This window comes from Thermobia domestica, chromosome 3 (assembly GCF_964235325.1).
Source record: "Thermobia domestica chromosome 3, izTheDome1.hap1.1, whole genome shotgun sequence".
Classification (NCBI taxonomy): Eukaryota; Metazoa; Arthropoda; class Insecta; order Zygentoma; family Lepismatidae; genus Thermobia; species Thermobia domestica.
Window position 1 is genome coordinate 244,016,601 of NC_137456.1, and position 23,325 is coordinate 244,039,925.

The 23,325-nt window shown below is 34.4% G+C and overlaps 1 protein-coding gene across 1 annotated transcript in view; it reads left to right on the forward strand.

The window, feature by feature from the left end:
* Positions 1–4,559, forward strand: part of LOC145682178 (uncharacterized) — an 86,073-nt gene extending 81,514 nt beyond the window's left edge. The window contains exon 13 of the mRNA XM_081753765.1: positions 3,956–4,559. Within this exon, the coding sequence (XP_081609891.1) occupies positions 3,956–4,075 (120 nt within the window). The 3' untranslated portion in view covers positions 4,076–4,559. The remainder of the gene's footprint in view (positions 1–3,955) is intronic.
* Positions 4,560–23,325: the final 18,766 nt, after the last annotated feature.

The following is a 23,325-nucleotide window of genomic DNA, read 5'->3' on the forward strand; positions in this document are numbered from 1 at the left end:
ATTATGTATATTTATATTATTTCGAACTTCAGCAGTTACTTTACAAAAATCTTCCTGTCAGATAAAAGAATAGTTAGATAGCAACCCTGTTCTGGGTATAACAGTATGTTTAAAGTATCAGAGAACGCTTCCTCTTGTTGGTGAGAGAGCCATCCTCTTCACCGCTCGTGTTTTCTACGTAGTTTAAGATATGACATTCTTTTTCTTCGATGAATAGCTTTCCTATATAAACGTAAGTTTTTTCCAAGTAAAGAAGACTTCAAGATGTAATCGAATAAGACGATCGGCTGACTGAGCCGAACGGGAGCTTTCTCTCATAATAGGACAATGTTGGAATCGTTAAGATATAGTCCTTGTGGACTGGCCGACTAAGTAAAAGTACTTGATTTTCAGTCGTGAAGTCGTAGTGTTAGCTCAACGCTCGAACACTATAGGTGAAGAGACTTGATGGTAGATGAAGAGGAAGTAGGGAAACTTATTTTTATTCTGTACTTTGCATGTAGTAAGTGCAAATACGATAGGAATAGTTCCTCCTTTTTTTCTTCTTCTTCATGTTTATGTGGATATTGCACTAAGATACAGGAACTTCTTACTTTTAGATGTATTAGATATACCAAATTAAGTATCCTAAGCAGTATTCGGCCTAGGACGGAGATTGTAAGAGAGATAAAGTATATAAGCTTTCTCTGGTTCCATTAGTGAGAAACCAAGTGGGTTATTTAGATCTCGAACTCAATGTACTGGGTTCAATTCCCCTTAAATAGTCTTATTTAGGAGACTATGGATAGCTTGTCGTTTTTAAATCTGTTTCGTATATAAGGGAGAATTGGTTTATGTTTACCTCACCCATTGGATGTATATAAAGATCCTCGCTATATAAAGCGAAACCTTTTACCTGACGCAACCTATCGTGATTAATGCCTAGATCGATTTTCTTTAAAATTGCTTCTCCCAATATGAGGGACTCATTGAATAGGATTAGGCCAGGATTATAATGAGTGAATTGAAATCCTTTAGAAAATTAAGGAGGATAGAGGGCGCCCTTAATGAGAGCTAACCGTTCTATCTTTCACAGGTCCTTTATGTAATGTAGGGGATATCTTAGAGAATTTAGAGATGAGAGTACCTAGTTTAAGAACTCTCGAATATTCAGTTTAAAGAATCATCTCTAATAGATGCTCAATTTCTTGAATAAAATGCTATTAAGAGGAAGTTACTATTGTTGTGGTTTTATATCTTTGATATGAACCTGAAGCTAAAGCAGAACCCATAGAATTAGGTATTGAATGTCAGTATATTAAGTAATTACTCTAGACATTAAATACCTTAGACAAGTGATTAATTTAAATTATTCATTACGAGCTTAAATTTATTTTTATTAAATGCAAGTTGTTCCTTTTCCAGTTTATGTGACAGGACGTGTTGAACGCACGAACTGAGGAATTTCTCATTAGTACGTCGAACAATCCTTTTCTTCCTTTTAGATGAGCTCCTTCGTGGCTAAGCGGTTAGCGTTCGCGCTTTTGGCATGGGAGACTTAGGTTCGATTCCCGGAAAGGAGCTCATGTGGTTCGAATTCCATGTTAATCAGTAGGTCAACGTCTCATATAGCCTCGCTGCTGAACGGGACGTTAAACTCAAATACATCTTCCTTTTAGATATGTGCAGGTTGCTACCGGCTAGCATCATGTCGGCAGACATCGTCGAGGAATTTAAGACATTCATTTCGAAATCTTCGATGTATGACGTAGCACGGTTTTATAATCTGAGAAACTCAGAGAAATACGAGGAAGGGAGGAGAGAGGAGTCAGGCCCGTAACCAAGGGGTGGGTCCGGAGGGTCCGGACCCTCCCCTTCGAAACCATAAATGAAAAATGAAGGAAGGATGAAACAAAAAGAAACGAGAAAAAGAAGAATCAGCGTTAAAAATATAAAACTACAGCAAACGTTTGGTTACTCTTTCTTACGAGGAACTTTGTGTGGATGAAACGAAGGGGCTCAATCGAAAATTTGATATTATTAGAACGGACCGTTCAGAATTCCATTTAGCTCCATGCTAATCCTATGGACTACAATTAAATATTCTTTTACTCGAAATTTCTTTATAGTTTATTAAAATATTAACATATCCTCATTTTATTGTCCTAACAAACTAATATGGGTATGTTGCCAGTAAAATAGTTTAGATTGATCGAACCCCTGGTGTGTAACTACAGTATTTCATGTCAGGCCCCCTCCCCTCATTACAAAATCCTGGCTAAACGAACCAATATATGTTGCCAGTAAAATAGTTTAGAATGATCGATTCCCTGGTGTGATGACCACAGTATTTCATGTCACGGACTTCCCTATTACGAAATCCTGGCTACATGCCTGAGGAGTGTGTAGGAAAGTAGGTGTTGGCAGGGAACGCATAGTCATGAATCTACGAGAAATACGTATGCAGAATTATCGACTAACGTATCGATGCTCTTGATGGCCTGTCACCACTGTCTTCAATCAGCTTCAGGTTACCTGTCAGTTCCTTCCGCTCAAACTGAGAAGGCGAGAAGTAAAGTGTGACATCTCAGTTGGAAATGACTCATTCAAAACATAGTACAATAGTCAGTTGGAAATGACTCATTCAAGACATACTACAAATGGTCAGTTGGAAATTACTGATTCAAGGCATACTACAAATGATTTCTTTCGAGAAGCAAAGTGGGACATCACAGAACATTCAGTTGGGAATGACTAATTCAAGACATACTACAATTCGTTTCTTCCGAAAGGCAAAGTGTGAGATCACAAAGCATTCAGTTGGAAATGACACATTCAAAACATAGTACAATGGTCAGTTGGAAATGACTCATTCAAAACATACTACAAATGGTCAGTTGGAAATGACTTATTCAAAACACTACAAATGGTCAGTTGGAAATTACTGATTCAAGACATACTACAAATGATTTCTTTCGAGAAGCAAAGTGAGACATCACAAAGCATTCAGTTGGGAATGATTAATTCAAGACATATTACAATGTTTAATTGGAAATAACTAATTCAAAACATGCGACATATGGTTTCTTCGGTGAAGCAAAGTGTGAGATTACAAAGCATTCAGTTGGAAATTACTCATTCAAGACGTACTACAAATGGTTTCTTGCTGGCGTCGTGTCGGCTGACATGATCAAATGGTATAACACATACTACAATAGTTTCTTCTTGCGAGCACCCAGTCGGCTGACATGTCGAATGGTGTAAGACATTAGGCTAGCGATCGCATGACTTGTCTTACTAGTGGTTTGTATCCCGCTGAGGGCATAGGTATTATGTAATTTCCTTTCATATTTCATTTTATTCATCTTATTCATTCTCACTGTCTCCTTTAGCCTAAAAGGCGGAATTATAGGAACTTGCAAACGGTTCATTCGTTGCAGTACGTGGTCACCCATTTCGTTGTTTGTTGACCAACTCAAGGTTCGTTTCCGTTGTTTTCTCTGTACAAATACAAACAGCCCAATGTCATACCGTACTGATGTTCACACAGTTCTCCCTGCAAACAACCGTCTTTCTCCGAGGCATGTCAGTGAGAGACACACCTGCTGTAAGAAATTCGATCATTTCTTGTTATAGTTCTTGATTCTCAGCAGTAACCAGTTTGAAAACAACAACACATCTATAGAAAAACGTTATTAATTCAATATAATTGCACTCGCTATCAAATACGTGTTTACGTCCTAGGAAACAAATAGAAGACATTACTTTTCATTATAGCCTCCTGATAACAAAATAGTTTTCCATGAAAGTTCCGTAAAAATTATCCATGTTGTTTGAGCTTAAATTATTTCTCCCTCCCTCTCTTTACGAGATATGTGTGTATTTCTGTAGTGTATGGCATTTATTTAGTAAGGTTTTACTCTGTTATCTTTTCATATTCATATTCATAATTATGATTTTAATTTCTGCTTCACAGATATGTCACAACAAGTCAGGAGAAATAAATCCTATCAAAATACGTGCGTTAGTGGAAGCTTATGTGAAGAAGTTCCGTTACGCAAGAAAAAAGGATTCTGGAGGAAAAGTTAAAATGTGAACATTTAAATATGTGTAAAGTTGACAGATTCAGTGTAATAATCTCTCTTTAGCGTATGTATGCAATCCCGATCGAAGTATCTTTATTTTTTTTATGTAGATCTATTTCCCGACATGAGGAGAGTAGTTGATGGTATGTGATGTTATCACTTCGTTGACTGTTACAGAACAGACCTAATACATTCTTAATGTGGCTAATGCTGGCATAGAATGCCTATTTGTAAGTTTCGTGACAGTTTGTATATAAACCAAACTTTGCTTGGTGGGGTACAAGAATCAAGAAATATGTTCAGAGGAAATGTTATATGCAAGTAGTTGTACATAAGATCACAGTATTTCATTTTTTTCATCATTTAATTGTCACACTTTGTTTCTACCCAGCGTCACCAGTTGTGTGCAGGAATTGTAAATCAGTGGATTGTAAAATTCTTTCTTGCTATATATTTAATAAAATTTGTCATCAGGAGGATTGTTGTTTAAAATAATTCTGCTGTAGTTTTTGTGTTAAATTATTTTGTTTTCGCCATCTTTCACTGAAAGGCAGTACTTTAGTTCTTACGTGTTTTGGAAGAGTCCTTGAACAGTTTTAAGCTTTAATAATTTACCATTAGCCTTCCACATAATCTATTCGCCGATTTCATTGTTAGCAAACTTCTTGGCGTTCGTATTGTAAAAAAAAGGTAGACTGGTTGAACTTTTCGTGCAGCTAATATGTTATTCCTATAATTTATTGTATTTCTTGAAATAATTATAAAACAAAAGGCAGAATTAAAATTTGAAGTACAGCACATTCTAGAGATTAGAAAGCATGACCGAGTAAGCGGTTAAGATTTCCTTAGATTATATTTGCAGTTGATGAATAAATCATGATTGTATTGAGATGAGAAAACATGATCATGAGTTCTGCAGATATTTCCAAAACTCGGTACCATTCTGCTTCAAGATGCTTCCTAAGGTGCTGCACTTTCTAAATTTTACTCTGCTATTTGTTTTACAGTTTTTTTGAAATTATATAAATAACTTAACATAAACTTTTACTTAAAATGACTTAGTAAACTTCTCTCAGAAGCTGCCTCGATTATATATATATATATATATATATATATATATATATATATATATATATATATATATATATATATATATATATATATATAATATCTTTGCTCTCGTTTCTACACTGGGTAGAACTCGAACGTAATCGACCTCCCTCACAAGTAGTTACTTAAGTCATTTACGTAGCATATAGATTTTCCTGTGTATTTAACGTGACATTAATCAGGATGGCAGAAAATCATAATTGAAATAAGGAACTTGCCAGTCCAGTTCAACGTAAAAGTATGATCACCTGCAAGAGTGAAGGATGAGAGTGTTTGAAGAGATCGAACTGAGTAGCGCGCCGGCACAATAAGGCGGACCCGAGTTCGATTCCCGGCTCAATCACTCACTTTTTCACTCATTGTATTTTCATTAAAAATGTTTTTTTAAGTTATATAAAGTTTCAAGTTGGAAGTGGTTGCAATTTTAGAGTATGCATATCGTTTGATGTTGTTCTATATTCTTCGTACTCGTTCACAATTAACTATTAAAAAGAGTTTAAAACTGCATGAAGGACTTTCCAAGCACGTCTCGACAAAATTGAGTTGTTGAACTTGATTTATGCTGGAAGGTTTTCTTTTCCTTTCTTCTCTTTAAATACCTTTGTTATACGTAATGTAAAACCAGACATTATATATTTATATATTATAAAGGTCGAGAGGGTATTTTATATGTTTCTTTTCCCTGCGTTTTTTAAAAAAAGGACATTTCTGTTTTCTAGTAAATAATTTCATAATAATAAGTAGAATATATAAAGAGGTGAATTATATGTATGCTAGTCTTTTAAATAATTTTTATAAGGAAGGGAGGTTATTTTTTGTTAGTAGAGTGTGGGTGAATATTATTCAATTTTGAAAGAAAAGAAGAAAAAGAAGCAAAAAATGTTTTGAGAAGTTATTTTCTAGAATGCAGTGAGTTGTAACAGCGACAGGAAGATTTGAAAACACACTAGAGATAAATGAGATACAGAGGTGCCGGCAGTTTCTGTTGACATTACAGCACCTCAGATCTCAAGTTTTCATTTCTTACGTCATTGATAGTAACATTATATTCATTGACTTAATGTGGTATGTGTGTATGCGTGCGTGTGTGTGTATGAACAGTTCCCCAGTTTTTAAAATAATTTTATATGTTAATGTAGAAAAAAATTAATCTGGAATGGGGGTAATTCTGTCAGTAATTTTTTTTTTTCTGTGAGTCTAACTTATGTTCAGTTGATAGTTTGTATTATGTTATTTATTCTTTGTTATTGTAACTCGCACTTTAAATGCAGGTTTTATTGCATGTTCTCTCAATTCTTCTAGTGCCAAATTTTTTCTCTTTTTCTGTTATCCTATCGTTCTTAAGTTCCCTGTTTCGTTGATTGTGTACTCTGACAATCTTCAGGTTGTCTGTCTACATTCTCGAAACTGGTCTTATTACAGAATTTCTGTTATTTTCTGATTCTTTCTGTATGCCACTGGTTGAACTTAGTTTCTGAATTCCGTATGCTTTCTTTCATGTTCTTCAACTTTCTATATGTACTTCTTTTCAATATCTCTCTGTGTTAACAGATGTCCATTTTCGAATTTAATTAATATTTGTTCTGTAATGAATATATTTTCTTACGTGAATGAATTCAGTGTGACAAATTTCAGCAGATCATTTAACAAGCAAGAGGAAAAATATAGCGATAACTACTGTACAAAAATAAGCAAGATATTTTAAAAGAAAAGTATATATATATTGTTCGTGTAGGTGATTTCAACATTTTGCACACATTTATGATGAATGTACAATTATAACTAGATGAATGCTGAAGTACAACGCAGATAAAAGATATTGTGTGAGGAATAAATTTGATTATTCTAAATGGTTTTCTATTTAATTTGCTTTTGCTTTAATATAGAAAAAAATTAGTCTATGACCCATTGATAAAATAGTTTACTACTTACTCCACAGTTTTTACGTTAACTGTATTTATTTATATGGGGAAATGGATTCTCGTTGTGCTACAGTGACAAAAAGAGTTCGAACCTTTTAGAATAATGTGTGTTTTAATTGACACACACGCTATGTATAGACTTATCTCATAGTATTCCCAGTCTAGATATTTATCGTTCATCTCCTGTAGTATTGCCCCGGGTGCCTGATTGAAGAGGATGCAAAACTGGGCAAATATTTATTTTCAATATAAGGCAAGAAAAGGAGTTTTAGAAAACTAAAGACCAATAAAATTACTTCAGAAACTTAACAGGGCAACAAGGACTCACCTTAGGACCATATTCATAGAGCATAAGTTAGCTTCAAAACTCTTTTGAGGACATTGTAAAAACCTTTACAGTCAAGAGAGCCCACAAAGTTAAATTTTAGTTCCAGATTTTGTTTTCATTTAACTTATTTCGATTTATGAGACTTGCAAAATGTCCGAGTATAACACTCAAGACAACAGCTTGACTCTCATTATTAAATGTTCTAACGCATCCCGAGCTGTTGATTCATTCTACACACATGCACATCCCGATATAATTCCTAAAACTTCGTGATTTGCAGTTATGATAAGACTATAAGAGTGTGTCAAGCATGCTACTCCCAGATTATTTGGCAAATACTAAAAATTAAATCGTGCTTACAAGCTAAATTACAAGCTTAAATTAAGTTTTGAAATTAAGCTTTACCGCTTGAAGAAAAAAATGAAATAGGAGAATTACTATGTGATGCTAATATCAAGTGTAGTCGGGAAGCATTTTGGTTTGGTTGGTCGAGGGGGGGGGGGGAAGAGAGTTTTTGCACCGGGCGACAACTAGCCTAGTTGTGTTGCTGAGCATGAGGCCAAACATCAGGATATTAACTTTTCATTTCTGCAGTACGGATACTGAAAGTAAGTCTAAGGGTTTCACTCAGGAAAACGTTAGTGTAATTTCTAAGAATAATTGTTTCCTAACTTACTAATGAGTATCAAAGTTCGTTTCAATGTTTGGTTCCAACTACAAACCGAAATGACATCACTCACGAGACTTTGCATTTTCACGTACGTTCCTACTGCTTAATTAAATGAAGGAGCTGTTGGCTTCCTGTTGCAGGATGTCCACCTACCGGGAAAAACCGAGAAATAGCCGGGAATTTCATGAACCTGGAAAAAAAACGGGAATAAGCCGTGAATTTCTCCAAAGAACCGGGAAACACAACGATAACAGCCGAAGAAGGCCGAAAGTTAAAAACGAAAGGCTTAGCTCAATTGTTTTCTACCGATAAGTCACTCGGCGCTTCTGAATTCATGATCCTGTGGGTCGGATCTAGCGTCATCCTGTCGGTATCCACCGTTTGGGGCGTCCGAATTCAGCATCAATGATGAATCGCAAGTGAACGTGGCGACCGTAAAACAGGCGATCGCTTGAATCCTATGTTGAGGTTCGCTTATCGACCATGTTATTTTTGTATTTAGAAAAAAGAATAGAGTAGTGATGCGTCAAAGGGAAGGGAGGGGGGGGGGGTTTGAAACCTGAAAGAGCGTTATGTTGTAGTCAACAATCATGTGTGCGGTCTTTTATTTTGGCCTTGGTCTTTTAAGAAAAAAATATGGATAATTATTTAACTATAATTCAACTTTAAGTATTTCATAGCACGAATTGTTTCTTTGATACATTCTTTAGTGTTATTTCTGTTTAAAATGAATAGCAATGTAAAGATGAATGCGAGCAGTAAATGGCGGGAATGAGATTGTCTAGTTGGCAGTTATGATTGCTTGTTTAGTAGTAGGTCTGGTTCTGCAATCTCCTGATATCTTTAACCACCAGATAAGTTAGCAGTAGTTATTATTTTACAGTGACGTTGCATCTCGAGCCTTATTAATGATGTACCTCATTTTAAAAAAATATATTGCGTGTGTCAAGAAGGACAAGAAAACACTTAGCTCGACAACGTTCTTAGTTGTAGAGAAAAAAATTCACGACAAAATGCTAGCACCAAAATTAGCATTTTTCTCAACTATTGCTTCAATGGTGGAACCATTTCTGACCGAATTTCAAATAGACCAACCCATGGAACGGTTTTTGCATGAAGAGCTCACTTCTCTCGTACAAAGATTAATGGAAAAAATAGTGAAGGGTGATGTTCTTAATACAGCAGGTGCATCTATTCAAAAAATAGATATCAGATCCAAACAATCTTCTTCCTGCTAAAGATGTGGACATAGGCTTTGCAATTAGGGATGCCATGCGTGGAATCAAGGAAATAACGGATCTAGACACGTTAACACTGCGACGAACGTGCAGAGAAGCTATCGCAGCGATGATTAGTAAAATAATGGATAGGTCACCATTGAAATACGAACTTACTCGAGCTATTTCGTGTCTCGATCCTGTGCTTTTGGTCACAACCTGACACTAGCGGAGAAGCGTTTGACATTATCTTTGGAGGAGATGGTAGCTAAACGATGGTTTACGGGAAGCAAAGCAGGTAAAATTATGGGGCAATATCGGAAGGTATTTTCGTCACCTGAATCTATTAATCACTGCAAAACGTTTAAAAGAAAGGAGAAGCGTCTGGATGCATTTTATGTTAAACTTAGCGTATTCAGTGAGGACAGTGTACAAGAACTCAATGATTTTATACAATGTATTTTGATACTGTCACACGGAAATGCATAAGTAGAGAGAAGATTTTCTGTGAATTCTGAATGCATTTTTGAGAATCAAACAGGAGAGCCTTATTGCCATGAGACAATTGTATGATGGTGAGTGCATTAGGTGGATTGGAGTCAATTAAAATCAGCGAAGATATGATACATGCGGCCAGAAATACACATGCTCGATATACTGAACATTTGAAGAAAAAGGCGAAGGATTTGAGTGAAAAGGAAAAAAAAAAAAAAGGGAAAGAGAGAGAGAAAACGTGTAACGCGAGAAACACTGGAATTGGAAGCTAAAAAAGCAAAGGTAATTGCTGAGGCAAAAAAAGAAGCTGCTCTTCCAGAAGAAAAAATCAATGCACTTATCGGGAAGTAACGAAAACAGTTAAGAAAATATAATTTATTTCGATAGCATAATTTTATGTTGTTCGGGTGGGAACTAAAAATAATCCTTCCGCCTCTTTCGTAAAATATTCGTCTTTTAGTGCCCGTTATAACCGGGAATGTATCTAGTAGAGCCGGGAAAACCGGGAATTAACCGGGAATTTATCTAGTAGAACCGGGAAAACCGGGAATTAACCGGGAATTTCAAAACGTTTTGAGAGTGGACACCCTGTGTTGTTGCTCATATTGTATACTGTAAATGCAGTCAAAACTTCAGGTCGCTTGGAACACCATTAGATATTCAGTTAAGCTATTTTCTTTCATAGCCTACCTTGGTCTGATATGGAACTATTTTACGGGAGTGAGACTTAAAAAAGTATAGTAGAAATAAGGATCACCCTAATGTACATGCATATTGCAATGGAAACTGGTAGATCTACAGAAAAATCTTTCGATAGGCAACGAGGATACGAATGCACTGCACTTAAAGCAAGTTTCTGAAAGAAGTAACCTGCTCTCTCGTCTCCATATCCCAAACAAAGATGCACACGGTATGAATTCGTAATTAATAGTTAAGTGGCCCTATTATTCTCCTGGAAGAAAAAAAATATTTTGTTATTCTTATTATTCGCTTTCGCTCTATCGTATTTTTCTTCCAAGTATGAATATTATTTACGTATAATTCGTGATAACAACTATCAGCTCTATAATATTTATATATCTTCCTATATACGTCCTCTCATAAGTACCTGCTCGTTACGTCTAGTTTTTTTTTTTTTTTTTTTTTTTTGGCTCATATCAAGAATATTAAATGAAAGAATCGAGAAATCAAATTGGAGATTGATAGTTTATTTACAAAGATAAATACTCTAATTAATAGGAAGGGTAATAACTTTAACTCAGGACGCCACTCCGCCCCTATATGCACTCAAGCTTCCTACTTACCTTTCTCCATTGGTTATTGGGGAAAGGTAAGCAACATAGCGCAGGGAAGGAAGAAACTATCCAAATGGCTGCAGTGAGTAGTAGAGAAATAGGCACTGAGTCAGTCCCCCGATTAGGCCGCAAGCATTAAATTTAGCATATTTTAGTAGGCAAACAAATGAAGAGAGAGAAAGTAAGCAAGAGGGAAGAAGTAAAGCTGAAATAAAATGTCATGCATGTTGAGGATTTGGGCACAAAAGCTATGTTTGCCCCAGCAAGAAAAAAGGTTGAGAACCACGGTAAAAGAGAAAATATTGCAGCTACGGTCACTAGATTTCCTAGAAAATTTGCTAGAGGGAAAGATGCACCTCCTTATCTTTTTGGGAGATTTTACGGACAGATTAAGGACTGTTACTTGGACAGTGGATCGTTATTTCATTAATTGATATTAAGACCGAAAAAAAAAAAAATTGAAAGAGAAAGAAGTGAAGTCGGAAAAATTAGATGAAAAGATTTCGTTAGCTACAGGTGAAGCTAACTGTAGTCTTGTGGTTATGCCAACTTTCTTCATTATAAGAAGAAGATTTACGCATAAATGCTATGCACTTTCTCACGCTTCTATCGAATTAGTGCTTGGTGCTGATTTCCTCGCAGAAGTAAACATAGATCTTTACCTTGCAAAAAATTCATGGTGCTTTAGCGGACAGCTGTGTTGTAGTAGAATCTCTAATCTGACTACATACAGTAACTATCTAGAGGTGTCTCTCTCCAAACTGCACTATTCGCTTCCAGTGCAGCGGACTGGCTGGCCAAGATCCTACACTCAGGATTCCTTAAAACGCACAGCGCCGAAGATGGGGCAGGCAGCTTTTTATGTGTTTTGGCCTGCTAAAAAAAAAAAAAAAAAAAAAAAAAAAAAATCTTTTGAAGGTTTTTTAGCGCCAACTACACGAATGGAAAATTCCCAGCAAAGGAGACTGAATACAATGGATTTCACTGCTAGCCTCCTCGACAGGCTTCTAAAAAGAAAAGTTAGCATGGAAAATCAATGTTAGCACTAGCTAAACTGTAAATAATAATATGATTAATTCTTAAGTAATGGGGGAATACTGCTCTAATATATATACATAAATATACAACATAAATTGAATAAATATTACCTTACACTATTGATAATAAAATATATGAATAGATATATACCTATAAATTAACATACTCCAGGCCTAAATATCTACCTTATAAATAAACACAATTATTTAATTAAGCAATATTTAATTTTTATCACTAATATTTAAATCTTATACCAGCAAGGTCGCAAGACGTACCTTGCACTCCGTAGGGACGTATTAGCGTGTTCATAACAGTTCTTAGGTGAGTTGACTTTCTGTAAAATTCTTCACTCGGAACAAAAGCACTTTCAGTTCGCGCGCGTCTAGTTTGCAGTTGAACATTTGTGTTCGTTTCCCCTTTTCTGAATAATAATTGGGGCTGCGGACATGTAGCAGAAAATTATGTTTTGTACTAGTTCGGTTAAAAAATCAATTCGTACGCGAACTTTACAACACTAGCCGTTACAACGAAAATAAGACTTTACACTTAGGGTCTGTTTACAGTGGAAGCAGAGTAGGCTGGTTTAAACCAGCTGTTAAAAAAAAAAAAAAAAAAAAAAAAAAAGTTTAAACCCAAAAGCGAAAAATGTTCGTAAAAGTGTGTTCGTAAAATCTTGATGGACATACATTTATCGGTTATCACGTTTCACTCCCGTATATTATTCGTATTATATTCATACCTCAATTCCCCATTCATTACTCAAAGGGATTATACTACAAAAGCAACTTTTTGCATTTGCAACCAAAGAAAAATTCTAAATATTGTTTCGTTCTAATAATGTTTACTATTGATAAAAAACATCGAAATGCCGTACGTTTTTTTTTTTGGGGGGGGGGGGGGGACAAGAGAGGCATTTATTGAAATCATAAGTATCTTTGATATCTATTTATGTATAAATGGGTCAAAGTGGACTCAAATAATTCGTATCTTTATTCACTTTTCGTACTGATACGCCAATTAAGTCGTTGTAGTTCTTTAACGCGGACTAATAAAAGTTGTAGTGAACTAACTTGGACTAAAGTAGTTCTGTACTCTGCAGTATTTTGAAATTGTCCATATGTAGATCTGTATAATGGTTTCACTTGTTCAACTATTTTATCTTTTTGTCCTTCTGAAATGATTCTTGACTATTATATTAACAAGCAGGGTTGGCAAAACCATGGTTTTTATTGAGAAAAGAACAAAAAACTAATTTTTTTTTGGTTTAAACCCGTTTTTTTTTTTTTTTGGTTTAAATAATTTACTCTATGTATTTATATTAGATATGGACAGAAATTAGTTTGTTTCGCCTTGGTGTTATTATGTAACAACAAGGTTATGCTGGAAGGGGTCACATAAGCTTAAAGCGGAATCCAAACCGCTTCTCGGCTTCATCCAAGAAAAATTGTCCATTTCGACACGAAACCGGGACTAATTGGTCACAAATGCGTTTGCCGACTCACTCACGAAGGACTCGTGATAAAAATACGTTGTACTGATCTTTACATAGGCCTAGTTGTTAATATAATTGTCAAGAGTCATTTCAGAAGGACAAACAGATAAACAGGTACACAAGTAAAAACATTATACAATTATATGTAAATCGGGAAACTCCCACCTTAGCCATTGGGAAAATCCTGTTATTACTTTAAATGTATTTGTATATAAAATTTTAAGGTCAATGTATCATAATCACTACGCGAAAACTGAGGTATTAAATTACAAATTTGGTATGTAGATATCATTCAATAAGATTAAAGCAAAGTCAAATCCAAGCTGATGTTTGAAGCTGCGTAGGCAGTTGATAAATTTTGCCAATTTCTATCAATATATTTAAACTCGTTTCGTATGTTTAGGCTTAACATCCTTATGAAATACCAAGGTTATCACGGAGAAGACTTTCGCGTAAAGGAACACCTCGAATCGCTACTTGGTTTACACTTGAAAGATGGATTGTGGTTCGACCGAGAATTGAACACGGGACCTCTTGATTAAAAGGTGAAAAGTATATAAACGTAATGCAGATGGTTTCATATGTGGAGACGTTACCATGAAGTTCACACGATTTAAAGCATTTTTCGTTCTTATTTTTATTTGGTTTAAACCAGTTCGTTTTTTGAAAAAAAAAAAAAAAAAGCCTGGTTTAAACCACCTTGGTTTAAACCAGCCAACCCTGTTAACAAGTATGTAAAGATCAGTACAACGTATTTTTATCAGGAGTCTTTCGTGAGTGAGTCAGCAGACGTATCTCAGTTGTGGCCAATTAGTCCCGGTTTTGAGTCCAAATGAAGGACAATTTCCCTCGGATGTAAGCCGAGAAGCGGTTGGATTCCGCTTTAAGCGTTATGTAACCCCTTCCAACATAACCCGGTTGTTGCATAATAACACCAACCCGAAACAAACTTATTTCTATCCATATGTGATATAAATACATAGACCAAATTATTTAAACAAAAACAAACAAACAAACAAAAAAAACTGGTTTAAACCAAAAAACTTTTTTTCTTGGTTTTTAAAGAAAAACCATGGTTTTTGCCAACCCTGAGTGGAAGAATAATCTGTTTTTTTACTGATAGTGTAAAACTTGAAATATTGAATTTAAAATGTGATGTATTTCTTCGTTTCACCAGAATTTAAAGTAGAATCTTGATAAAGAGGTCCAAATAATGATATCGCCCTCAAATAAAGGAGTCGTAGTGATGTCAGAAAAAATAACGAAGGAGAGGCAAAGTAGGAAGAAAAGAAAATATGAAAATTTATAGTCCAAAATATGAAAAGTTAATGATATGGTTTGTAGATGGTTACTTTATATATCGTCGAATTTTTATTTCATGTATTCATTAACCTTTTTCAAGTTTATCAGGCGTAGGTTTACACCATTATCTATATCTATATATATATATATATATATATATATATATATATATATATATATATATATATATATACACATTACTATACACAGAAAAGGGTAGAAGTGACTTCGCCCACAAGTAGAAACGTGAAATTTAGTTGGAACGCTTGTTTTGTCACGTAAACAAGAGATAAGAAAGGATTTTTGGGTCAGTCCATACGAAGTGGTTATGAGAAGGTCAATAATATCATTCACGTTGTCGTACGTACAAGTGTTCCTGAAGACGGCCATCCTTGTTGTCGGTGGAGTGCTATCTTTTTTTTTTTTTTACATTTGCAAGCGTTTACGAAAACTACAGTTGGTGAGGACACGTATCAGACGAACACCAAACAAACATGAATGTTTACAGGAGAGACAGAGGTACACGGAGAACATACACTCTTGCTTCTAAATAAATATGCAGGTTGCAAACCAATACATGAAATCATTTTAAAAAGTACAGAAAATTACACTTTTAAAGGTGCTGTATTTTCGAAAGGCATAAAATGGGAGGTTCATAAGTTTTGTGCTGAATACTGTTGTGTTATATAATACTTGGCACCTAAAAATGCATAATTTTTTTTTTTTAAATTAAAATTATATTTTAGTGTACATTTTTGTACACAGTAATTAAAAAATAATAATATGGTTAAGGTTGTTTGGGTCAAAACTTCAAAAAGCAGCCATTGAGCTTGGAGCTTGTACTTTATAAGTATCCTTTCTTTACTACAATATCCCTTTCCACTTAAAAAAAAAAAAAAAATAAAATAAAATAAATAAATAAATAAAAAAAAATCAGCAAAAACTCTGCCATCTGGCATGTAACAAATCATTTATCATTGTGGGTGTAAGTCTCCTAAGTGGCACGCAACCCACTATGCTATACTTGCAAATTTAAAAATTTTATTTTCTTCTATACATGCAATTTAAAAATTTTATTTTCTTCTATACAAATCAATAATAATTTGCATTTTTAAATGGGGCCACTCATTTTTATTTTAAAAACCTAATATATCTTGCTTTAGCTTTTTTTTTCAATATTTTAGTTGGATGTAAAGAGTCTGCAGAAATATCCACACCTATGGTACTACTGGCACCATAGATTTATGGGAGTCCGAAAGTTGAAGTTTGTGATTTTGATGCCATTTTTGGGGCGTAATATCTCAGGAGAGCAAAGTGCTAAAAATTGCTGTTTATTGCATAAAGCAATTCTGTATGTGATGTCGCAGCTCCAGTACGCGAGCGGAACGTACTTTATAATTTCAACTTCAGGATTAACAGTATGCGAGTGGTCACACGTGAATAAACAACAAACATATTAACTCTCTTAATCTTTAGCTGCAGACAGATCCGGGGGTGCAAGTACACTTTGAATAATAGAGACGAATTATCTTGCCAAGTTTATTGTTAAAAAGAAAAAGTAAAGTTACAGTTGAAGTCCGTCGGTTAATTTAGAGTTACAATTGCCGAAAAAGAGATTGACCGACGGACTCCCGAGCTATACAGTACGACGTGTGTGTACCAAGTTACAACAGTTTTTGGAGACACATCACTTTTATAGTAAATACTAAAAACGTGACAAGTTTCTGCAACTTACGTCAGATCTTATGACTATTTTGTACTTTGGTCACCAATGTTAACTTTCCATATACACGCTTTTGTGCACCCAACACTAGAGCTGCGTGCGCACATAGTCTCTAAGTATTTTCCCTTTTTGTACACATTTTTTGTTATATTAAAAAAAAATTGACACATTAATATTCAGTGCTTAAGTCCTCATCACGTGTAAGGCCTGGTGACCATTTTCTAACAAACATCTCCAAAAACCTTTCATATCCTGTTCTGAATTCCCCCTTTGACTTTGTCTCACCCTTGAAGTCTCTTCTACAATATCCACTGTTAATAGGAATTTTCCATTGAGAATATCCTATCATTTGGATTTAAGAACACACAAAACACACATATTGAACAGATGAAATAAACGAAACAGACATATATATACAATATAAACAAATGGTAACTTCTCAATTAAGAAGGGGAGATCGGCCGTCCTTTTAACATCCCATAGCATAATTAAATATGATTGACCAACAATAACAATCACATAATATTCAGTTAAAGAAAAAAAAAGAAAAATACAATAATAAGATGTACGGCTTTGACATCTCCCTCCCCCCTTAATTGAGGAAATTTGTTATCTGTACAAATTTCCGTAGACAATATCGTTTTATTCAGGTTTATTCTTCCTTTCATACTTGATAATTTACCTTTTCAGTTTGAAATGGTGCAACATTAATGTTTGAAGCATCTTACTCAATTATATGCAGTACTTAACTTTTCGCATATGCACTGATATGCCTTAACTCATTATGAGGACTAAACTCACTTATTATGGATGATTGCATATATATCTATGGCAATAATCGACAATTTTTCAAATAAGACGCCATTGAGGCAAAAATAATACAATAAAATCAATCAAAGTACTCCTAGCCACCAGTAAGTCACCAAAAGTGGAATAATTACACCCGCGTATAATATCTTACACTGTTGATCAGTTTCTTAATTTTTCTGTTTGTTATATTTTGGTAACTAGTAAGCTTTACGTCTAAAGCCGGATTACTATATTATGAATATATTTGTCTTTCTGTTATATTAGTAGTATGGAATATTTGGAAACCTTTTGCACAGTAATCATTTCGTAAACTATACGATCCACATTTAATTTCAATATTCCAGTACTAACTACAATCACATAGTACTGTTCATACGCTGTATGAACTGCGATTCCTTTTACGACTTTAGAAGTAACATATGACAGTTCATTATATTTCAGAGTGAAACAAAATTCATCAGTTAACCGCATTGTGTTACAACTTGGTGAATTGTCAAATTCTTTAGTAATTTAGCTTCGCAATCTGATGTAAACGTTTGACTATAAAGGAAAGATTCAATTTACTATCAAACCGATAATACGTTGTAGAAACACGCTATTCATATTACTTTTACCTAGCTCAGCAGAAGGTTACCTCAACTGATTTCAAAACCACGTATTACTTTGAAGGTAGAATAAACAAAACGAAGCAGTTGAAGATAGTTTAATTACATACAATAAGCTACTACCTCCAAATGCAATATCTTTAACATAAAAAAAAATCCATAATCATATCTGGATGCAAATAGCAACAATAATTCTACTCTAAGTATACTGGAATATAATTATTCATGGACTGTTTCAATACATCTTTAATGCTAGTTATCTGTTGTTAAATTACTTTCTTTTATCTTTAGAACCGCTTTTAACAAACTTTGTACTTTAGAAACAATTCTCTCAAATACATTTTGAAGGAAAGAATAATATCTTTAAGTTAGTTTCCAAATTCGATTAATCTGTAATATTCTGTTTCAATTGAAATTAAAGAAATCAGCAACCTTCTCGAAACTATTTTTGTTTCAAAATTTTTTTATTCTGAGCAACATTCGAAAATGATATTTAAGGTAAACAAGATAAGTTTACTAGAACCACTTGTTCTTTTCTCAGTTTTTAACAATCAAACTTTTTTGGTCCTACTACTTATTTTACTATTGTATTATTAAACATCCCCTTTATCTAGGATATCAAACAATACCTTATTCACATCTCCATTCAAACTAAACAGTTTTTCTCTTACTGCAAGTCCGTCGATACTACTAGAATTACCTCATTTGGGCAAATTTCACTTATCCATTTTGCCAACATAATTATTTACTTGCCATATATGTTATGATTTGTTTAATTAACAAGGCTTATTTCACAAGGACGACAATTTCAGTTTAAGCACCATGTATTGCACCAATTCAAACACTTGATCGAGGGCAGTAAGATTTACATAGGAACATTCTGAATATTTTTCTTACAATCTTAATAAATCTCTGCAAAATTGTCCTAGTTCTGTAGTTGAATTCCCCTCTTAAAATTCCTTTTTGTAGAACACACGAAAATGGCGACTATACGAAATAGAAAGACAGTTTTCATCTATTTAAAGTACTCAAATTCTCATTAAATCAGTATTATTATTATTATATCATTTAAGCCTTTCGCTTCTTGCCTTTTCTTTAAATTACGCAGTTCAAATTCTAAAACTGTATACGGACCATGCCAAAAGAACCTGACGTTTTTAAGTACTCCATGTACTATGTCATTAAAAACAATTAAGTTGAACCAGATAAGAATTACATGATCCTTCCACTGGACTGAACCAATGGTTTTCAATCGTTAGAGTGTATTTCTTATATTTTGCTCCCTAAAATCTTGATAACATTTCCATACGCGCAATGCTCTTCCAATAAGAATTATTTGCAATAATCCTGGAATACTTGCAACTCTCGCAAACAATATTTCGAGTGAATATAGGAAATGGGATTGTGCATAATCACTTCATGCACAAATACGGCATACTTTATTCATTGGTACGCCAATACGCAATGTCAACGAAACTGAACTAAAAAGGTATAACTACATTCAAGAGCATCTTTACTCCTAGTCAGGTTATTTCTCCATGCCTAGTAATTTATTACGTTCTAATTTTATTATGGTAATTTGTATTACAATTATTGAGTCATTTGTCAAAGATTAGTTTACTACATGATCTTCAAACCTCAAGCGACAGTCTCACCGTCCTCTTTAGACAAGGGAGTGACTACTACAGGACACTACGACAAATGATTTTGCCTGTGAATAAACATGTTTCCATTGACATTGTCGGAAAGAATTCCCATTATATTTAAGATACACATTCTTTTTAAATAGCGCGGTGAAGTATCGAATATAACTATCCGCATTTTTACTTATCATCAGTGTTTTTATTTCACTGACGAGAATAAGAGGATCTCTTACTGTTGCAATTTTTCTTTAGTTTGTACCAAGAATTCGAGCTACCAAGAATCGTAAATAAACTTATCTTATTGTGATTTGTCTCCAACTAGCGATCATGTAAGGGGTTGGTGTGAAATTCATATAAAATAGCTTGTGGTTAATCTACTTCTAATCGTCCACTCTAATACCTATGCTCTAGTGTGCATATTATATCTTCCTTATTGTGCCGTTGTTTATAGGGAACATTTTATTCAAGACACGTTTATGTGTTTATTTATGTAATTATTTAATCTCCTTTAAATACTATAATGCAATCAAGTCTGTTTTTAGAAAGGTAATTTCAATTTTACTAATTTAGAGATAGAATTTCCAATTTGATATAGGTATGTAAGATATCTACAAGTCTCTAACCAACTTGAACGCAATATCATAATAGTGCACAGCCTAGATCTATTTATTGCAAATACAACGGCGATTTTCTTTTTACTGTTATCAGTAGCTTTAATTCACTAGTTAAATACTCTGTTAAAGTAATAAACAGGGAGGTATTTATTATTCTTTTCTTGTGGTAATATGCCGGTTAAGTAGCATCGGTAATGCCGAACGCTGTCGCAAAACTATATTGCAAATTGCAATTGCAATACATATCTTAACAGTGCAGGCCTTAATAGAAGTCAGTTTTCACTTTAAGGTAACAAAACTAATTGACGTTTATAGTTTATGTAAATTTTATCTTTTTCTTTCAAAGGGACTATAATGGTACTGTACCTTTCTTTTTTTATGAGACAACCATAACTATGAGGCAACTCTAAATATCGTTGCTTTTGTCTCTTCTTTAGGAAAAGGGGTAGTTGGGGATCATTTCAATTAATCGGACATCAGTTTCCCTAATTTTGCTCATTCAATGCCTAAGTAGAAAGCACCATGCTATAAGTCTATAATTTATGTTATTACTATTACTTTATTTATTTTTGGAGCCTTCCAGATTCATTAATTGAAATGAATCAGTCATCTGCATTAATACTAAATGATTTTGCTTCTAGCGGCTTCTTTGTTTTACTAGAAGACCAGAACTGAAATTTTCGCTAGCGTCTGCCTTGGAAGTTTAATACAAACATTTCTACAATAAAACCTTGTAAGGTATGTACCTAAAAACTGAATCAATCCGGATTCTTTGTTTGTACAACCAGAGTTACTTTTGCATTATATTATTTTATAATATAACTTTCTCTGTGCACTAAGTAATTAGTTGTCATTGAACTTCAAGGATACAAATTCAATTTTATTTTGAAGATGCTTAAAAAATGAATTTAAGAAAACTAACTTTCACTGCAAACAAATAAATATACACATTGGTATTTATTATACCTTAAATTGATATCTTTTATTGGTCGACCTGATTGCACCTGGAAGTCGAACCGCTGACATTAAGATAATGAACTATTGTAGTATCCCAACTGTGTAATTAATTTTTACATGTTTACTAATGGGAACCGTATAGGAACTGAATGTTCGTTTACGGTCTAAATTACAAGACTATACTTATCGACACTTGGCACTCCAGATTCTCATTTACAAAGAAAGAAGAGTATTCGATACACTGGCGTGTAATTCAATTATATATACTGCTCTAATAATTATCGAACTTGTCTTTAAATATTGTTACTGTGAGTATGACAACCTACATAAACGGTCTACCACTTCGCGTTCATGTTTGGATGAAATCTCGAACAGCTCGTCTTCTGCGCTAGCTATTAATACAATTTAACTTATCGCCTAGCAGATAGTGAAACTCAAGTCGTTAAGTTATTACTGGCAATAGTTAATTATTTTTCGCTGAGATGTGACTGTTCTAACTTAAGTATTAAGTCAAAAAAGGAAGCTCTTTTACTTGCTACTGTCAGAATACCTTTGCAAAACTTCAAAATCATTTTTCAGGAACATTATCTCAGTCTTCTAAAGGTACTAAGGCCAAGGGTTAAAGAATTACATATTTTTAAGTGTATCTGTAAATTAGGACAAGGACACTGATAACTATTTGCTCCAGTGACACAATTTCCTAAAATACTCCTTTTTTTGAAAAAGTTTGTTTACTGTTTCTTTCTCTTTTTCCTTTAAAACAGATACATAAGTTAACAAATTTCCTGTGACCTAACGGGCATTACTTCTGGAAACTTGACGATAGTTTCTTTCTTTTTTCTCTCTTTCTCTCTCTCTCTGTTTTTCTTTTTCTTTCTTTCTTTTTTTTTTTTTAAGACATATAACTCAATGTTTGTCTACAACACGACCGTGTACGGACGAAAGGATGGGAGTGTCAGAGGATATCTGTGACCTCCCCTGAACTCTCTTCGGATTTTTTTTCTCTAACAGTGAGAAGTAGGGTTACAAACTACGAAGGAAGAAGAAGGATAGAGATTTTTAAAGACACATTGGTATGTAAAAAGGAAGTGTGTCCCTAACAAACTTAGAGTTTTCGAATTTACTTTCACCTATCAATACTTTTGAACGTACCTTTACATATTGATATTTAAAATAAGCTCAATCACGTTTCGACTGGTCACTACTGCATTGGCCATTCTACTGAATTTAAAAGTTGTTTCTGCTAATTTTATTTTTCTTACGTGACAGCAACCCAGACCACCAATGGAGATATTTATACATGCATTTTCTTCACAAGTAACGAAGTATCTATGCACTCATGTGTAATGAACTTCTTTCTATAACAAAATGCAGAAACGTTTTAACTCCTCCTTTGACGAAATAAATTGTCTGTATGTGTTTTCAACCTTTTTCTTGGCGAGGCCGTCCAGTAATTGAGGTACTCATCTACTGTACCTACACTTTGAAACAATTTCCCGAATTATTTACTAACTTTCTTGTATTCAAAAATAATTAGGACACTGTCTTTCCCTCCTGCATGGGATCACCATGTCCCGAGGTGGCAGTAGCCTTTCCACCTTCTTTACTCTACTTGGCATTGACTTCCCATTTTCAACGGAATCTGGCGCCATTTTTGCCTCGAGTCTTCTTGCAGACTCCCTAGTATAAGATGACACTATACCTTCGTCCCCACAGATTCCGTTTTCCCAGTGAGTCCTCCTCCCGACTCACTACTCTCGGAGACACAATCTTTGTCCCCACTTTCTTCTCTAGGTATACCTATCTCTTAACTTACTGAGGGTTCTCTGTTCCCTCCTCCTTAGTTGTCTCTCGCCAAACAACTACCGCAATCACTTCCTACCTGGCTACATTTCATGACGAGATCGTTAAGGGGCTCTTCCCTTCGACTTACGGACCTATCTCTCCGTCTAGTCACAGAAGTGATTACCAAGGGTTTCTACCCTTCGACTCGTGAACCTATTCCCGAGTCAACCTGGGATTCATCTACAGAACACAACG